This window comes from Vulpes vulpes, chromosome 10 (genome assembly GCF_048418805.1).
Source record: "Vulpes vulpes isolate BD-2025 chromosome 10, VulVul3, whole genome shotgun sequence".
NCBI lineage: Eukaryota > Metazoa > Chordata > Mammalia > Carnivora > Canidae > Vulpes > Vulpes vulpes.
Genome location: NC_132789.1, coordinates 44775848 through 44795140, shown reverse-complemented (window position 1 = coordinate 44795140; position 19293 = coordinate 44775848). Strand labels below are relative to the sequence as shown.

Genomic DNA, 19293 nt, shown 5'->3' with positions numbered 1-19293 from the left:
TGGCTTTCAACTCTCTTCCTTCGTGCCTTTTCAAGTTAACACTGAGCAGGATGTTAACTTTGAGTTTCTTCTACTTAATTACAAGTCAACAAATTAGCACTTCCTGAAATTCTGCACCATTAGTAATGCAGCCCAGACACACAGCAACAAATTACCTTTTAAAAACATATGCCTCGGGATCCCTGGGTGGTGCAGTGGTTTGGCGCCTGCCTTTGGCCCAGGGCGCGATCCTGGAGACCCGGGATCGAATCCCACGTCAGGCTCCCGGTGCATGGAGCCTGCTTCTCCCTCTGCCTGTGTCTCTGCCTCTCTCTCTCTCTGTGTGCGACTATCATAAATAAATAAAAATTTAAAAAATAAATAAAACAATAAAAAAAAATAAAAACACATGTCTCCTACATTTCCTGAACAAATGCTTTAGCAACAAGAATGACCACAGCAAAGGGAGAAAAGAGGTTTTACTTCCAAATTTATTAAACAGATTGTACAGTCAATTCCAACAATCTTTTCCCTATACCTACAAAGAATCTACCCAAGATTTTATTGTGAATGAAATTCAGCTTCATTTTAACTTCAAGAAATTGCTACTCAAGGTAACCAAAACATGGTTATTTTGGTCAAATAGAATTGTTTGTGGTTCTTTGTGAAGTTATATAAGTAGCCTAATAACCATATCTGACAAATCTTTTTTTAAATATAAAAGTGGGATAACAAAATGCTATTATGCCTGAAACCCAACCAAGGAGGGGCATGGAGTTAACTGTTATTTGTCACATGCTAATTTTAAAAATAAAACTGATCTATAAAAAAATCAAGGCAAGTGTAAAATATTGATGGCTTAAATCAGTTTAGTTAGGACATTGAGGGAGGGCCATGAAGTTGGATCAATAATTTATGTAGCTCTGTCAAAAGGCCCAAGAAGATTCCTGAATTATCAGGTTCTACACCCATAATATGTCACCTAGAAAAAAAGGTGATGACATAAAGAAAATTCAAGAAAACAAAAAGTCTTACTTAAAAACAAAAATCAAAACAAAAGCACAAACTGATTTAAAAATGTCTTTATTAACAACTGGGTTGCTCATTCCTCTTTGCCCTCTTCCTCACTGGTTTTCTGGACACAGTTCACCTGATCTGCCAATTAAAAGAAACAATTACTCCAAAAGATGTCAAGAATCAGAATTGTCATTTACCATTTAGCATCAAGTAAGCTTTCTAACGCCAAAGTAATATTAATCAAGGAATGTGGTAATAGCAGTATTTAATGGACTAAGGTGATTACTTTGCCACCAGCTACTTCATTCAAGTTTACTTCCATTCACCAGAACTTTAGCAGCTACCACTTAGAGATTCAATTGTCGCCTTCCCTAGTTTTAAGATCTAGTCATTACTTATCACTATTTCTACCTTACTCTTTAATGATTGTAATAGCCCTTTAAACCTGGTGATAATCGGGGATCCCTGGGTGGCGCAGCGGTTTGGCGCCTGCCTTTGGCCCGGGGCGCGATCCTGGAGACCCGGGATCGAATCCCACGTCGGGCTCCCGGTGCATGGAGCCTGCTTCTCCCTCTGCCTATGTCTCTGCTTCTCTCTCTCTCACTGTGTGCCTATCATAAATAAATAAAATTAAAAAAATAAAAAATAAAAAAAATAAACCTGGTGATAATCTATTTATATGTCACTTTTATCAGATGAGAGACAGTAAGCCACCGTCCACCTACAACCTGTCTGAACTACTGGCACAGCCGTGGCCTCTTGTTTACGTACGGTCTAGGACTGCTTTCCCAGCAGAGTTGAGTTGCCCTTTAAAACTGCCAACCCGGGATCCCTGGGTGGCGCAGCGGTTTGGCGCCTGCCTTTGGCCCAGGGCGCGATCCTGGAGACCCGGGATCGAATCCCACATCGGGCTCCCGGTGCATGAAGCCTGCTTCTCCCTCCGCCTGTGTCTCTGCCTCTCTCTCTCTCTCTCTCTCTGTGACTATCATAAATAAATAAAAATTAAAAAAAAAATAAAATAAATAAAATAAAACTGCCAACCCTTCTAGTGCATCACCAACTCTAGGTGACCTCATCATATAACAAGTTGGTTAAAAACAGGCAACGTTTAATTTTCCAAGCCTACAAACCTCAAGGCTGTTAAAATGACTGTTAGTACTCAAATACTATATAAACAAATTACTTTCTACATAGGAAATTTTAAGGTAGAGTAAGTTAAAACGCAATATTCACATGCGAGTAGTCATGGTGGTAGCACCCAAGAGTTCTTCTGAAATGAAGGCAGCTTACAGCAGAACAATCACTCAGCTTACCTAGACACTTCCTCAGCCTAATAAGTCGTGACTTTCCTTCTTGGCTCACGATGTGTGATGTCGTCTTGAGACTAATAGCTTATCCACCTATCATTAAAAATATAATTTTATTAAAGTAACACATATAGCATATTACATTTTTACTGACTTTTCGTCTATCTTATTCTTACACATCAACGAGAGGCACATTCTTGGCCCCAGGTTTTTTTTTTATTCTGCTCTTCTTGTTGCTTAGAAAGACCTGGTACACACTACAGTTACATTCTTCTCAATTTTCCTCACACCTTTGGAATTTTGGATTGGACCATTCTCTAATATTTGCTGGATAAGTACAAGAGAGGGTGATCTCTTAAGGGAGATTTTGAATGTGTCAAAAGTGGAATTTAGAGTTCTAAAAAAAATAACATTTCTCCACTAATTCGAGCCTTCTTTGGCTTTTTTTCTACATAACCACTGTATCGGGCAGCGCCGGTGGCGCAGCGGTTTAGCGCCACCTGCAGCTCAGGGCATGATCCTGGAGACCCGGGATCGAGTCCCACATTGGGCTCCCTGCATGGAGCCTACTCCTCCCTCTGCCTGTCTCTGCCTCTCCCTCTAGCTGTGTCTCTATGAATAAATGAAATCTTAAAAAAAAAAAAAACACCCTATATCTTCTTTTTCAATTGAAATGTAAGGGCACCTCAGTGGCTCAGTTGGTTAAGTGCCTGCCACCTTCGGCTCAGGTCACAATCCTGGAATTCCAGGATCAAGCTCTGCATTGGGCTCCCTGCTCAGCGGGGAGTCTCCTCCCTCTGCACCTCACCCTGACCATGCTAATAAAGATCTTAAAAAAAAAAAATAAAATAGAACTATTATTAGTTTCAGGTGCACAACAGAGCTTCCTTCAAACATGTACCTTTGGTCAATTCTATTGTTCGAAACTTTACAAACAGAAGAGTAGTCCTGGAGCACATGGGTAGCTCAGTGGTTGAGCCTCCACCTTTGGCTCTGGTCCTGATCCCAGGGTCCTGGGATCGAGCCCCACATCAGGCTCCCCCACAGCGAGTCTGCTTCTCCCTCTGCCTGTGTCTCTGCCTCTCATGAATGTATAAATAAAATTTAAAAAAAAAAAAGTAGTCTCCACTTTTTCTCTCTTAACTCACACATACCCACGTTGTTTTCAAACAAAACACATGGATATTAGAAGTAAACATCTTAAAAAAAAAAATCAAACACGTTTCACTCCATATGCTAAATCACATTTTTTTAGCTGTTATAAGCAAATCACATTCAATTCAAAAGTCTTCTATAGGTTAGGACTTCTAAGGAAACTTACTTGGAGTGAGTACTCCAGTATCAGCCAACATCAATCATTCTTACCTAAAGAATAATAAGAGAAAGTTAATATAAAAGACAAGGGTATAAAGGCTTGAAAATGCTAGTTAACTTCAAAATTTAAAGAGTAAAATTCCAGAGACAAAGATTGGGGGGGCAAGTTACAGCATTTAAAAAAAATAAACAGGAAGAAACTTGATGGGGGGAAAAAAATCTAAAATTACTCTTATGTAAAGTAATAAAGTAGACAGCTGAATTCAAATAAAAACTCTATCTTAAAATACAAAAGCCTGTATCTGCTATTTTCACCAGTCTGAGCACAATCAAGTTTGACTGCAACCCAAAATATACTATCCCTTATGAGAAGGTATGTGACAACGTTCACCTTACCAAAGGAGTTTTAACATCAGCTCTCTTTTCATATAAAAGCACATACCCTGCCCCCATTCAAGTAGGTCTTCCGTTGTCAGGTGGACTGACCACCGTCAGAAGTAGTCCTCCAAGAGTGCCCTCCCCATTCCACAGTACACAACAATGCAGTTGTTACCCTGCAGTCCTAGGTATTTGCCTCGTTCTTTCCCTCCAAGTCCTCACTGAGTTTTAAGTTAGGGCAGGGAAGCTATGCCTTCTTCGGGATAGCAAGGAACCTGAGTTTTTCTGAGGGAGAAGACATTCACCTTCACTATATATGCCTGGCAGGGCCACGGTGCACAAAAACCAGAAAGATCAGCCTTAATTCAAGTTCCAGGTTTTTCTTCCTCCCTGATTATCAGTTACTGCCAAGGGATAAAAAAAAAAAAAAAAAAAAAAAAAAAAAAGTTCCCTGTTGCACATGTACCATCCATAAGGGATACTATATCGTTTTGCATTCTCCCCCATTCTCCAGATTGTCCTATTCTGCATCCGGCCCCCTTCTCACCCTCCAAATAAAATCTTTTCAGCACTGGTGTTCAAAAGCAACATTTTTATGGTTGATGGTTTACCAACTGTGAGATTTCCACAGTTGAGTCTTAAAAATTGCCAATCATTATCTAGCAGCAATGACAGATGATTAGGAGCAGTCAAATCCTCAGAATTCTTTCCCTAATAGGCAGCCTTTTGAGAACTGCACTAGCTGACAGAACACTGAAGCATTATCAGCTAAAGCCAAAACCAAATAAAGGCCCAGAACAAACATCCTGGCTCTCTCAAACCTGTCCAAAATCATTAAGGGAAAGGCAGTAAATGCAGGACTGTGGATCATGTCACTGCAGCTGACAATGATTAACAATAGGAGACATGCAACCCCCATTAAGGTTAAAAGTCCAAAACTAGTCACACGCATCTCTTTTCTTGGGGAAAAATGAGACTCTTAGGCATTCTTTGTAGGTTTTGCAACCTTGTGTGAGGAGTACCCATTCCATTTCTTTCATCTTTCAGAAAGCACCGGTATCTGTTCCAAGGGCCTAACAGTACGAAAACGCATTCTGGCATCACACTTCTGAACCTCGGATCATTCTCATTAAAAATAATTAATTTTGGTTTGTAACAAGAAAAGACTATGAAATACAATGCAAGCACCTCGGTATAATGTTACTGAAGCCCATTTATTCCCAGCTTTTTGAGTGAGTGTTTTTAAGACCCTCTACACTAAAATTCACAAATTATAGCTACATACAAATCGAAACTAGTAAGAATGACTTAAGTCCCAAGTTTCTCATTTGAAAGTGCAAAAACCTAGTGACCTTGAAGTAAGCAGAAATGAAGCAAAATTAACCCCCCTCCCCAATGATTTTCCTCAAGTCCATAGATTATATAAGGAGTACATTCTCTGCAAAATTGTTATTGACTATTAAGAAATCAACCTGAGCTTTTATTTCTAAGCACTTGAATCACTAATCACGGTAGCAAGTGTTGGCCACCGATTTAATGATTATGCCACAGGAAACCCGATCAGGGTTGTATGTCAATTTAGTGACACTCTTGTCACTAACACTGAGCATTATGTTTGCACTGCATTGTATTATTAATATACAGCTAAACTAGTCACCATTTGCTTTTTCACCTAACAGGAGAGTCAAGGTATTTGCTTGAATAGACTACATATTAAAGTACCAATTTGTCCCCACCTTGTGAATTGCTTGCCAAGGAGCAAGCCATTTTTCTTGATACAATGAAAGAAAATTCTCATAGTCAGGAAGAGTTTTCACCGGCATTTATGCAAAGTAAACCAAACTTTCCAGTTACAGAGCAGAAAGCATTATACGTGAAAGCTGTTTCTTCTCATGCATGCTAGCTAAAAACCAGCTCGGAGACCAAAGTTAAGTGGAATTGAGGTCTGGAACAACAGTCGATGCAAAGCTTACAAAAAGCTTATTAAGCCCTAAGCAACAAAAGAAGGTGCTTTTGAAGACTCTTTTGTTTCTTTTGGTGAACACTTAGGATTATAACATCACATCCCTAAAGCTAAGGGAACCAAATTCGAAAAGCTACTCTGAACATTTGCAGTTATCCTACAGAATACGACGAAAAGTCTTAGGATTGGGAAATGATTCCCAACATGTCATCAACTGCAGGCAAGTCAACATGCCACACCACTTTCCCCAGGTTTAGAGCATAGACATATTTAGACAAGTCACATAACTTGAACTATTCACATTAGATTCCCACCTAAGCCCACGTTAGTAACAAAGGTATTCCCGTGAAGCCCATTAAAAAAAAAATTTCAGTTCACATTACAAAAAAAAAAACACTGTACTTTTACTCTTAATTCACTCAACCTGCAGAATAATTACCAAGATTGCATTCTGAAATCAATAGTGCTGACCTGTGGGCAGGAGGTCAGTTTGCTACAACAGAGACTCAGTTTCACAGGCTATATACAGTCCATGTCAAGGTGCTAACAGCGCTCTACTTCCCCAGTATGGTTTGCTTCCCTCTCCCCCACACCACTGATGCGCTCCAGGTTCTCTTCAGTTACAATGCAACTAAAGGAAACCACGCAACTCAGACATACCAAAGAATCAAGTTTGCACTTTTTATCTGAGAACTGCAACAGCACTGAAGTCTGCCTGACAAATTACAGCTCTAAACCCAAACCCACGCAGTTTGGATAGAAACTAGCTTTACCATACAAGTGTTAGGTGCTGCACTGTAATTTCATCGTCAGAAGTGTGATGTCAGAATGCCCACGGAATAAAAGTACATAGCAAGTCACCAAGTTAGATTATATTGCTTGTTACCTACCTGTATGCAGTCGGCAATGAGAATCTTGGAGCAAGCAGGAATACTACATCCGGGTCCTAATGTCCATTGCCATTTGCGGTACTACGTTCCTCACAGTTACGCACTGCAGAAATGCTGGCTAAATGCAGTTATGTAGCAGGCCACTACTTTAATAGTGCATAATTGCAGTCCAAGAACACCAGAAAACATTCCGCCACAACATAGTGGCTTGCCCAAGAAAAGCCAAGTATCTAAATTTTTGTCTGCCAGGATATGCCACTTATAAAAAAATTGCACAGGCGTAACGTTACAATTTCCCAGATTATCTGTTTATATTAGTGTTATAATACATCTATATATATATAGAGTGGTGGGGTTTACAGTACTTCTTAGGAGTTTAATTAGTGCTCTAAGTCAAGAGGATTATGGTTTCACTGAATGTGAGCCACTGGGTTCATCTTATAAGGTACCTATTAAATACACTGGGGTCTCTTAGAGAATGCAATTTTTAAAGATTAGGAGTAATAAGCTTAAAACGGATCAGTGTTCCTCTTAAAACAAAATTATGAGAGAAAGTGGAGAAGAGGAAATGGGGGCAGGTGGTTTCTTTAAATGAGAAAAATGGCTAAAATACTCCAAAAGTACTACATTCCCTTTCCCACCCCATGTTCATATCAGTTTTTAGGAAGTTCCTTTTTAAGATGATTTAAATTCACATTAGTCTAAAAACTATCATATGCATTGCAAGACTTATTGAAAAGTCTATTTGAGTAGCTTACAACCCTTGGTACACTGCTGCTTCAGGGATGAAAGGCAAAACTTAGTGGAAACTAAGCAACATTATTTGCTAAACAAGGTTTAGCAATTCTACAGCCCACAGTAAGGCTATCAAAACCACAACTTTCAGTAGATTATCCATTAGCATCCTTCACCACTCTTCAAAGGTATAGTACTAACAAAATCTTATTTTAGGGGTCTGTGCCAGCATCCCTTATAAAGAAAGGCATGTAATCTGAAAAATAAACTGAAACATTAATTTTATAGGCAGATTTTCCCACTTCCCCACCAGCCCCCGCCCACACACATTCAAGTTCACCCTCTATGGGTGTCCCATGAACACCCCTTATTTTATCATTAGTGGAGTCCCTACCATACAATTCAATCAAATTGTAATGGATTCCTTTCCAATCCAGACCCTTGTTTCCATACAGAAAACCTCATACATATCACCAATTAATGACTTAGGACAAAACTTCCTCATTGATAGAATTATGGTAGAACTACTACCCATTTCCAAGTGTCTTTCTTGGTGAAGAAATAATGAGCATTTTCTAAGGAGATTCTCTTCCTTAATTAGCACACAATGTACCTGTCAGTCACACAACCAGAATTGAGTGACATGCCTTTATACTCCACTAGTGTTTTACTTTTAGTATTATCCAGTTTCCTATGCACAAAGTGTTCGATTGTTTCAACAATAGGTCTCCCTTTGTACTCAGGCACAATACTGACCTTCAGCATTTTAACCAAGATTTGATTTAGAATTTTACTTTTGCCAATTAGCACCAACAACAGAGGTGAAAAGGAGGAAGACACATTCCGTAGGAAGAGTTCTGTAATGTACAAATTTGAATGGACACATCTAAGAACAAAGCCAAACCGTTCAGTTACTTTACCTACTTTTAGGAAGTCGTTCCTCTGCTAACATATATGCACTGGGACAACAGGTTCCCGTCAGTACTAACAGTCAACAGTAACAATCTACTGTAGTAGTAAGTCAGAATGTCTTATCCTAATGGAAGGAGATTCAATGAAGTTGACAACTGACAACACCATCGAAACACTCCAAAACTTTATGGTGGGAGAAAGGGCTATTTGTACTGTGTAGCATGAGCAACTCTCTCCAGATTTAGTGCTACATCGAAAGTAAACTATGGAAAAACAGGTTAACAAATATTTTACAGTAAGAATCGTTATCTGCAACCCTATTTGTCATTTACAGTCACCACTAGTTCTTAGACAAGAGAACAAGATTTTTATAGTCCTACAGATTTTGCCCACCAGCAGTAGCACAAGGAGATGTAAAAGTTACAGAGTACAAATGTATACATAGCTACACCTACTTTATGGTTACTACGCTTCTTACTTTCAAGTTGCTTTTTTCAGACTAAATCCCCATCTTCATAAATCGCTTGAAGTAATACATGAAAAGGCTTCATGTTTAACAATCTTTAATTCAAATGTGAAAGTTCAGTACAAGCCATTTGTAGGGCTTGGGACTTGTTCTTTTAAAAACAAGAATGGAGGAATGCAACAGAATGATCTTTCCACTTTTCTTCAGAAACTTTCAAGGAAAGGATAGATCATAGGGCCATAAAGATCCATTTAGTCATACCCACTTTCTCCCCTATCAATAGTCTTTCACCCATTCCATAATCTTAATACACATTCCTGAAGGAAGATTTACAGTTCAGCTTGCTTACATAACCATTTAAAAATACTTAGCACCAGCTTGCTTCCTATAATGCCAAACAAATCATGAAACTACTTCAATATGCATTTCTTCTTTTTAAAACAAGGGTGTACTTATTTTTAGAAAGCAATACTTAGCCTACAGATACATTTCCCAGAAATGGCATGTGCCATTCAAAGGCCTAGACACGCTCATGCTTTCAAAGTGGAATACCTAGCCTAATGTGCATAGAAGCATGAATGGCAAAGTTGAAGATCCATATTATAACTATTTTTTCTATTTATTTGAAGCACAGTAAAAAAAAATTGGTACACTTTGGAAATTCAGTGGCACAAGGTACACTGCCATAACTTGAGGGACATTATACAGTTAAAAAAAAAAAAAAAGGAAATAAAAAGGAAAAAATTTCCCCTGTTTGAAACACTGTATTACATAATTTTACCTGCCCAAACAGACCATTTACAAATATTAGGTCAATAAACTGCTAACATCCATAAAAAGGTAGCTTTCTTACTAAAATGCAAGAATTTAAAAGATTGGTATCTAAACAAGAAAAGACAAAAACAAACTGGAATGAAAACCTAGATATCACATCTAAAATCGGGGCTTTTTGTTTGGGCCTTCATACTCTTCTCTCCCTCTACCATATCCTGCTGGAGTTCCAGGCCCCATTCCTCTAGGACCCTGTCCACCCACAGGTCCCGCACCTCCCTGCCCAAAGCGCTCAGTACGCTATTGGAACAGTAATTAACAGTTCATTATATGTAGTTGATGTCCATGTGTGTTAAGTAAATATTTTAGAAGGTTCCGTAGTCAACGTTCGTCGATACAATCACCAATGAGTCGATCCACAGGTACCGGGAACATAGAAAGGAAAAAAGGGTAATTTGAAAATTAGTTTACGATAAATACATGCCTTGTGGTATGTTCCCACTTGAGCCATTCTCATACACCTGTTTCAAAGAATAGGTCTTCCCTGTAGTGCTAAAAAATTTAAGAAATTAGTGCAGATGTGAAAACCCATTCCAAAATGAGTTTTAAGAAATTTCACATCAGATTAACCCACTGGAAAAGCTTGCAAACTTCTCACTTTCAAGGTCTCAACAGGAAATTTAATTTCCAAGTAAGCCTAACAAGCCCAACCAGACAGATTCAATGCACTCAATGAAGTGACAAAGACCTACTCACCAGTTAGTGGCATGAGCTGCTTAAGAAACCTTGTGCTTTTCAAGATCTTAAGACACATCTGCTAAGTTGCAGAAATCTTAAAAGGTTCAAAGTTTTAATAAAATGCTACCAGACTACAAAAAGAAAAAGCATAAAAGACTAATAGATTTAGTCACTTAACCGGCACAGTAACTTCATTTAAAGTGTTGCCATATTCTCACAAATATACCACCTTCAGAAACATCACTATATAACCAGAGACAATTATGTTCACAGTACTAGTCTGTATTGTTGCAAACTGACTGAATACACAGCCCACCCCCACACTGTCCCAGCTTTTCCTTCGGGTCTTTGAAAGCCCACTGGCACTTAGCTATGATGCCACGTTTTGGCTATCTCCCCAACAGCCTAAACACCAATCTTAAATGACTGCAATAAAGCAGGATTTTATTATTCCATCTAGTTTTAAGTACTTCTAATCTGAGAAACCTATGTTCCTCAAACAGAAAAACCTTATACATATGCAAACCACAGAAGCCTCAACTATCTTTCAAATCCCATTTAAAATAAATCAGTTACTAAGAGCAACACTCCAAAAATTGGGGGGAAGGGGAGGGAGCATCAGGGTTTAACTGTTCCTATACATAGTTCCAACATGTTTCCTACTAATACTATACGTGGCTACTTAAAAAATCTAAAAATCCTTTAAACTATTTCTCAAAATTCTAAAAATTTCAAGGTTTTAGCGCATTGTGCTACGTTTTCTCAAAAGCGGTTAGAAAATTTTGGGGTTTCACAATTACGTTATTGCAACATCTTAGAACCCTACCCATTACACGGGACATAGAAAGAACCTTAATTGTGGGAACATCATGTCAAATTAGATTTTACAAATTTGATACAGACCTACAATCTACCTTTTAGGAACCATATAAACCAAATGTTACCCACATTTATTTTCTAAATTTAAAAGAAAGCTAGTAACACTATGTGTAACCCAAACAGCTACTTACGATTCCAATTCTCAAAAAACTGTAGATATTAAGCAGATGAGGCCCCATACTATTTCTTTATATTCCTATGTTAAAGATGAATCTAACAAGCTAGGTGCTGCAGCTTCCCTCCTTTGCCAAAAGCCTGCAGGTGAACCAATCAAGATTGAGTTCACTTGTGAAAATGCACTCTTCTCTAAGCCCACCTCTAAATCCAATATTCAATTTTCCTACGGATTTGTTAAGGCCCTAACACAGCCACTCCAACCAATTCACTTGGTGGTTCTAAAGCATCCTGACAGGCTATCTGTACAGTTATAATATGAAAGCATCAAGAAGGTTCAGATCAAATGCACACAACTAGTATGCTTAAAATTGAAATTGTCATTGGTTTTTACTATCCTGTAGCAAAATAGAGATGTCAGTTTATTTTAGAAGGTGCACCTATTGACAGGCCCAACAAGTGGGAAACGACGAGTCAAAACAGTAAACAACTCCCTTTTCATGGGTAGAAACCACACAAAATATAGGTCAAAGTCCTACACATCACTAGAACATGCCTAAAGCTATAAACTACAAGTCTGATTCATACTTATGGCAAATACCAACTTAATGAATGACAGTTTGCCATGTGATTACTCTCACTTGGATGTAGAATAATCAGGTACGTCATCTAACATTTAGAATTTGGATTTGCCATGTGCTAGAGTGCAAAAGTACACAAGCAATATAATGGAAAGCCCCTATGTCTACTTATTGCCAAAGAGAATTCCAACATACTGACAGCATTGACTTCTTGTTGGCAACCGTTTCAGTTTAGGTTACCGCACACTGAGATCTTCTATGTTGCCAAAATACTCCTCGAGATTATGATTTACATGATAAGGGAACTAAAAAAGAGGTCCGGTCACCTACTTAAAAAACAAAAACAAAAACAAAAAACCAAAAAACAAAACACACACGTAAGTTGTGAAAAATGAGAATTTCCTTTGTACTACGTCACACAGGATACATTACCATGTCGCTTCCCATCATGGAACCACTCATGGTTGCTGGTGGGACTCCAGGATTAGCTTCATAACCTATGCCACCACCACCACCTAGAGGTGGAAATTTCTGGCCTCCTGAACCATAGGGATCTATGAAACAAAAATGCTGGTTATAAACCAACCAGAATACTGCTCTCAAATGGTATCGCTAATTCGATTTTCATGGCTTACCTCCCATGTTCATTGCTCCTCCACCACCCATTCTCATGTCTCTTTCTCTCTACAAGAAAATAAAATCCTTTCATATACCTGTACTCTATCCATACCAATTAATTCTTGAAGACAAAAAAAATTTCCAAGACTCAAAAGTTATGACTATATACTTATAATAACTAAATATAGTTATGACTATATTTAAAAGAATTATCATAAAACCGATAAAGCTTCTTCCTAAACCAACGAAATCTTTAGGCCCAGCCAAAAAGATAAAACTCAAGGCATATTAATCATGATAATGCATTTACAAATAGAACAGCAGAAATGTGAAATGTCATAATAAATTGAGTAAAATGTGATTTTAGGTACCTACAAGTTTTGTAGACAACTCCAATTACATTTCAATAGGATTTTACTTACTGGATCCATGTAGCCCATCCGGCTATAACTTTCCTCTCTTTGGCGTCTCATTTGTTCTTCCATCTCACGCTGCCGAATCATCATCTCTTCTTCCCTTCTACGCCGTTCTTCCTCTTGCCTGGAAATATTCATCAAGCATGTAAACTGAAGCGTCATCCACATGTTTTAAAAAGTCAATTTGAAGAAAGCTAGAAATTTGCTTCAGAGCTTTAACAAAGTCTAGATTAGAGCAAACACACATGAAGGCCTGGAGAATGGAGAGTAGCCTTAGAAACATGCTGGCAAAGAAAACAGGCATCAACAACAGAAACCCTACATCTACTCCAACTTAGTGTTAAGCCAATACTGACATAATAGCATTTAACCTCTCCCTAACCCTATCCGACTCACTTGCAAAATTTCAGTTTATCTTTTCCTCTAAACGTTAACACAGAAAAAAAGACTTAATAGCCTAACAAAATTTTACCTTAGTTGCATTTCTTTACGTTTCTGCATTTCTTGATTGTGAAGTTCTTCCATGCGTCTTAATTCTTCCTGGCGTCTCATCAGATCTGAACATTAAAAAATTGTTTTGAATTCACATTAATCGAGTTCTAAAGTTCAAAAGGAAATTGATCCTATCAGTGAAATTTACACAAGAAAATCTTTTACCTTGACGCAAAAGATTTGCCTGATGCTCATGATAGGCATCTTCCATTTCACTTTCCAATTTGTCTTTCGCATCTTTCATGTTTTTTTCAACTTGTTCCCTTTGCTGTTTTTCCATTTCATCCAGGGACTTCCATCGCTGAGAATATTCATACTCAAATGTGCCATGCTGGGCAAAACGAGGAGGTGTTTCTCTCTCCCTAACAATATTTAAACATTAACCAATTTGTGGGTGCCCACAAGAAATACTACCTGATTTGCCCCCAAATGCGGACTTCCCTCCCTAGTCTATCACTTGTAAGAAATGCCAAAAGGCAAAAAAAAAAAAAAAAAAAAAAAAAAAAAGCCAAAAGGCAAAGACCACCTTGGTTCACAAACATAGCATTACATCCAAATCCAAAATGAAGTGTTCCACCTGGGTGGCTCAGTCAGTGGAGCATCTGAGCCATGAGACTGAGCCCTGCAGAGCACCCTTGATATTCTTTCCCTCTACCACCCACCCCCACCCCAAAGCACATTTGGCTCATGGTCTCAAGTCGACAAAATATAAAAATTTTTAAATTGTTTACTTAACCAATTCTTAATCAACAACGTTATTTTCCATCCTTAAAAAGGGAAACACCTATTCATCACGCAGTCGTTTTAAGGACAAAACAAAACTGCATATAAAAATACACCTATCTTAGCAACAAACACTAAGCATTTGAACATCTACTTCCTGAGCCTTAAAAGTTCTACCAAGCACATGCACTCCATAGAATTTTGTATTCTCTATACAAAACTGAAAAATTCCCGTTTGCAATGAAAAAAAAAAAAAAAAAAAAAAGACCCTTAGAATAAACCAATTTGGGACACCTGGGTGGCTCAGTGGTTGAGTGTCTGCCTTTGGCCCAGGGCGTGATCTTGAGGTCCTGGGATCGAGTCCCACATCGGGCTCCCGGCATGGAGCCTGCTTCTCCCTCTGCCCGTGTCTCTGCCTCTCTCTGGGTCTCTCGTGAATAGATAAGATCTTTTAAAAAAATAATAAATAAACCAATCTTACTTTTGATACATTGGATTCTTCTGTGCAAGTTTTTCAGGAAGGCCATCTTCATCATCTAATTGTTCAAGTGGTTCCACAATGACTGGACGAGGCGTTCTAACAACAAAAATGGTTCCGTCTTAAATGGTTTCAGTTTTTATCTCAATTTCTCCATCCAAATTAATAAAAAGTAGAATAACAGAAGAACTTACGTTGTCAGTAAGAAAACACCTTCGCTGCATCTTTCAAATGCTTTTCTTGCCGCTGGTTTAGAAGCAAATTCAACAATGCCTTTTCCTGTAGATCTCCCACGATCATCCACGATTACAACAGCCCTCTCAATAGGACCAAATTGGCTAAAGGCTTCTTCCAACAGTTCATTGGAAACATAAGGTGAAAGATTTCGCACGGATAGGGCAGCAGCATGTGTGGCAAAGCGAACCCGAAGCTGCCTACCCCTCATGGGTGTATCATCCAGTTCAGCTTTGGCAATTTCAGCCAACGCCCTAGATTCCTGAAAATACCAGACTCAAGTTAATGACCTCAACGCTGGCTAACGCCCATTCAACTGTCAAAAACCTAATTCCAACTCCTTCCTCCAGCTCAGTTGAAGCATCTTCAGGGATCCCCCCTGAACTGCCGAACCCCGCCCCCCTGTGGGTAGTTAGAGCTCTTTCCCACCCACTAACCTCTCACTTAGATATCAACAATCATTCACCACGCAGTAGTTGCATCTTTTCCAGAAAAAGGATGAAAAATTTAAAAACCAAGTTATTACTGTTGGTCTAAACATTAGAGTTTGTAATAACTAATAAACAAGGAAAACCTTCCAAATCCACATCAAAGAAAACCCCACAAAACCAAGGCAGCCCGGGTGGCTCAGGGGTTTGGCGCCGCCTTCCGCCCAGAGCGCGATCCTGGAGAGCCGGGATCGAGTCCCACGTCGGGCTCCCCGCATGGAGCCTGCTTCTCCCTCTGCCTGTGTCTCTGCCCCCACCCTCTCTCTCATGAATAAATAAGTAAACAAAGGTAAAAAAAAAAAACACTTTAAAATAGAATTACTGGGCAGCCCGGGTGGCCCAGCGGTTTAGCACCGACTTCCGTCCAGGGCGTGATCCTGGAGACCCGGGATGGAGTCCCACCCACGTCAGGCTCCCCGCATGGAGCCTGCTCCTCCCTCTGCCTCTCTCATGAATGAACAAAATCTTAAAAATGAAAAAGAAGAAAAAAAAAACACCAAACAACTCACAAGTTTAATAAACCCAAATCCTTTGCCTTTGTTGATAAAAACTTCTCCTGGTTCTCCGTATTTAGCAAAGAGTCTTTTGAACTCATCCTCCGTGATGTCAGCAGGTAGATTCCCGACAAACAACCGGCAGCGCTGCGTGTAGGTTTTCTCTCCGGGCCTCCTCAGGAGCGACAAGTTGGCTTTGAACCCCTAACGGAACGGGAAGGAGCCGTTCAGACACCGGTGATCTCCGCGGGTAGGAAAACCCCGGCGACAAGGCTCACTCCTCTCGGACCCGTGACCGCATCGATCGGGGGGCTCCTCGGCCCCATCCGGGGTCAAGCTCGCCATTTCCCTGCACCGGCGGGGCGCCCAGGCCAACAGCACCGACGGCTGGCCGCTCCAGGCTCCACTCCACACGAGCCACCCCCTCAGCCGCCGACGGCGTGGCCCTCACCAACCGCAACCGCCGCGGCGCTTAGGTCACAGCGCTCGTCGGGTCAAGCGCCAGATGAGAAAGTCGAGTCCTCGACGCCGCGCCGACCCCCACCTGACGCGCGCTGGCGCCCTGCAGGCCGCAACGCCCCCGGCCTCGCAGCCCTCCTCAGGCTCCCGGGCCCCGCCCCCCTGCCGCCGCGCACGCGCACCTTCCGGTCCCCGACAAAATGGAGGCCGGGAAGGGAAGGAGGCGGGGGTCGCCGCCATCTTAGGGACACCGCCGCGAAGCCCGGGGCGGGGGGTGGGGGACACTCACCTCCGAGTCGGAGATCTTCTCCTCGCTGCGGCCGCCGGGCCCGCCGGGCGGGGGCCCCTGGTGGTGCTGCTGGTGGTAGGGCGGGTGGTGCTGCCGCCCTCCGCGCGGCTCCCCCCCGCCCCGGTGCGGCGGCTTGGGGTGGCCGCCGGGGGTACTCAGGCCCGGGCCGCCGCCGGGCTTCGGCCCGCCCGGCATTTTGCCGCCTTTCGGGCCTCCGGGGCCTGGGCCCTGTTTAGGCCCCGGGCCCGGGCCCCCTGCGGGCGGAGGCGGCGGGCCCCCGGCCTGGGGCGGGGTGGTGGGGACCCCGCTGCTCGGGGGCGCGGGCGGGGGCGCCCCAGGCGGCGCCGAGGTGACGGCGGGCGGCGGGGTCGGGGTGGGGCCGGGGCCCGGGCCCGCAGGGGCCCCCGAGGTCGGAGGAGTTGCGGGCGGTGCCGAACCGGAGGCCGGCGGCGCGCTGCCCACTCCTGGGGCCGGGCCGGGCCCCTGAGGACCCACAGGCTTGGACGAGTCCTGCGGCGGCGGCGGCTGCTGATGCGGCGGCTGATGCGGCGGCGGCTGAAGCGGCGGCGGCTGCTGCGGCGGCGGCTGCTGCTGTTGCTGGTGCGGAGGTGGTGGCGGGATCGGGGGCTTGGGGCCGCCCTGGCCCGGACCGGGCCCCATGGGTCCCCGGTTCTGATTGAGGCCCATGCCGGGCGGCGGGGAACGGAAGTCGTGGAGGCCACCGCGGCCGCCGCCGCCTCCGCGCCGGTGGAAGCCGCCGCCGCCGCCGCCGCGGCTCCGGAACCGATCCCGAGACATGTCTGTGATCAAGGGGCGGTCGAGGCAGAAGCGGAGAAGACGCTCGGGGAACGTGGAGGCCACCTTGCTTCGCACAAGATGGCGGATGACACAGGCGGCGCGTCGCCTTTGTCCTCCGCTTATATAGGCCGGCCGGCGCGGCCCCGCCTACCCGTCGATGGGCAGCTCTCCGGGCCAATGGCATGCGCGGTCGGCGATGACGCCGGGTGACGGAGCGCCGCTGCTGCCGATTGGCTTCCGGCGAAGCGGAGGGCAGCGCGGAGGGGCTGGAGTTTCCAGGTGGCCAATGAACGGGAGAGGAGTTGGCCGGAGGCCGCTGCGATTTGCTGCCAGAAATTTGAAAGGGGTCCGCAGACCAATGTTGCGTGCTCAGCAGGGCCCGACCGCTCCCGCGGAGGGAGGTCGCCCACCCGGTCCTCCGGGTGAACCCCCAGCGCCGCCGGCCGCTCAGCGTGCAACCCGCCCCGCGCGGCGCCCTCGGAATGGGGCGTGGGGTCCTCGGGCTCCGCGCGCACGCGAGATGGCGCCTGGGCAGAGGCCCCGCGGGGGGCGGCCTGCGCTAGGAAGGACCCGTGCTACCGCGCCTGCAGCTCTCTAACCCAAGTCGCCCGAGGACTGTAACATTTTCCCTGATTTAAAAAAAAAAAAAAACATTTTCCCTGATTCCACCAGCGCTCGACACCTTCTGACCTCGGAAGATACTTTAAGGTTACAATGTTGCAATAGGTCTTCCGGGGCCGCCCGGGGCTCGGCGGTTGAGCACCTGCCTGCGGCCCAGGGCCTGACCCCGGGTCACGGGATCCAGTCCCGCGTCGGGCTCCCTGCGTGGGGCCTGCTTCTCCCTCCGCCTGTGTCTCTGCCTCTGTCTCTTCCTATGTCTCTATGAATAAATAAATAAAATCTTTTAAAACAAAATAAGGGGATCCCTGGGTGGCTCAGCGGTTGAGCACCTGCCTGCGGCCCAGGGCGTGACCCCGGGGTCACGGTATCTAAGCCCACCTCGGGCTCCCTGCGTGGAGCCTGCATCTCCCTCTGCCTGTGTCTATGCCTCTCTCTCTGTATCTCTGATGAATAAATACATAAAATCCTAAATATATATATTTCTTTGGAATCCAACAATGAGAAGTATCTGGATGCCCTACTTCAAACTCTTAACTCTGAAGTACCTTGGCCAAATCCTGTAATACTCGTCTTGGTTACCGTCCTGATGCATCCGTCCACCCTGCATCCTAGCTCGGGGCGCACTGTCCTCCTTCCCATCTCGACTTCTCATCATTCAACACCTGTTTGAACGACTACCCAATACTCCGCCAGTTCTTCACCCCCACAGCCTTCCCTTCCCTCCTGTCCCTAGTGGGCGGCCAACCCGCATCACAGTCCTCTTGTCCTTGTCACTGCTGGGAGCTACAGCGTCCCTAAAATTTCCTTTCGAGAATCTCCACTGTCCGATCAATAGTAACTCCGATTCTTTGACTTCCCCCCCCCCCCAAAACCTCCAAATCGGTCAACGTACTACTCTTTCACCACCTCCCCCATTCTTATATTCATATCCTCTGTCACCAGGTTTAGATGTCATGATTGCTTACACATATGATTCTTGTTTCTCTCTTTCTCCATCATACTCACTTGGTAAAACCCCAGTTCCAGTTGGACCCTACTATTCACCTGCTTAAGGGGAGAGCAGAGGCTTTCACTTTAAAGTCTTAAATAAACAAATAAATAAAGTCTTGACCACAAGCCTCAAAGGGCATCAGTTTTTT

At 43.4% G+C, this 19293-nt stretch overlaps 1 protein-coding gene across 6 annotated transcripts; it reads right to left on the bottom strand.

Annotated features, from left to right (window-relative positions):
• Positions 1 to 1046: 1046 nt before the first annotated feature.
• Positions 1047 to 17646, bottom strand: SFPQ (splicing factor proline and glutamine rich). 6 transcript variants are annotated; one of them, XM_072723880.1, is made up of 14 exons: positions 16736 to 17645; positions 16003 to 16191; positions 14966 to 15267; positions 14775 to 14870; positions 13736 to 13932; positions 13551 to 13635; positions 13085 to 13202; positions 12680 to 12728; positions 12477 to 12598; positions 6849 to 10032; positions 3625 to 3668; positions 2310 to 2396; positions 1442 to 1607; positions 1047 to 1134 (listed from the first exon to the last, which is right to left on the bottom strand). In XM_072723880.1, exons 1-10 carry the CDS (start codon positions 17531 to 17533, stop codon positions 9895 to 9897), a joined length of 2094 nt encoding a protein of 697 aa, XP_072579981.1. In that variant the 5' UTR covers positions 17534 to 17645; the 3' UTR covers positions 1047 to 1134; positions 1442 to 1607; positions 2310 to 2396; positions 3625 to 3668; positions 6849 to 9894. The 6 variants fall into 6 exon arrangements, with proteins under 6 accessions (XP_072579981.1, XP_072579984.1, XP_072579980.1 ...); XM_072723883.1 differs by lacking the exon at positions 6849 to 10032 and having other exon boundaries at positions 16736 to 17646; XM_072723879.1 differs by lacking the exon at positions 1442 to 1607.
• Between the last annotated feature and the right edge of the window lie 1647 nt (positions 17647 to 19293).

Excerpts from the sequence above, each read along its gene's own strand:
- SFPQ (XM_072723878.1), bottom strand. The coding sequence starts at position 17,533 with ATGTCTCGGGATCGGTTCCGGAGCCGCGGCGGCGGCGGCGGCGGCTTC. Across the intron at positions 12,729-13,084 it reads GGATGGGCTACATGGATCCA|AGAGAAAGAGACATGAGAAT; the intron begins GTAAGTAAAATC and ends ATTTTCTTGTAG. Across the intron at positions 12,599-12,679 it reads AGGAGCAATGAACATGGGAG|ATCCCTATGGTTCAGGAGGC; the intron begins GTAAGCCATGAA and ends TTTGTTTCATAG.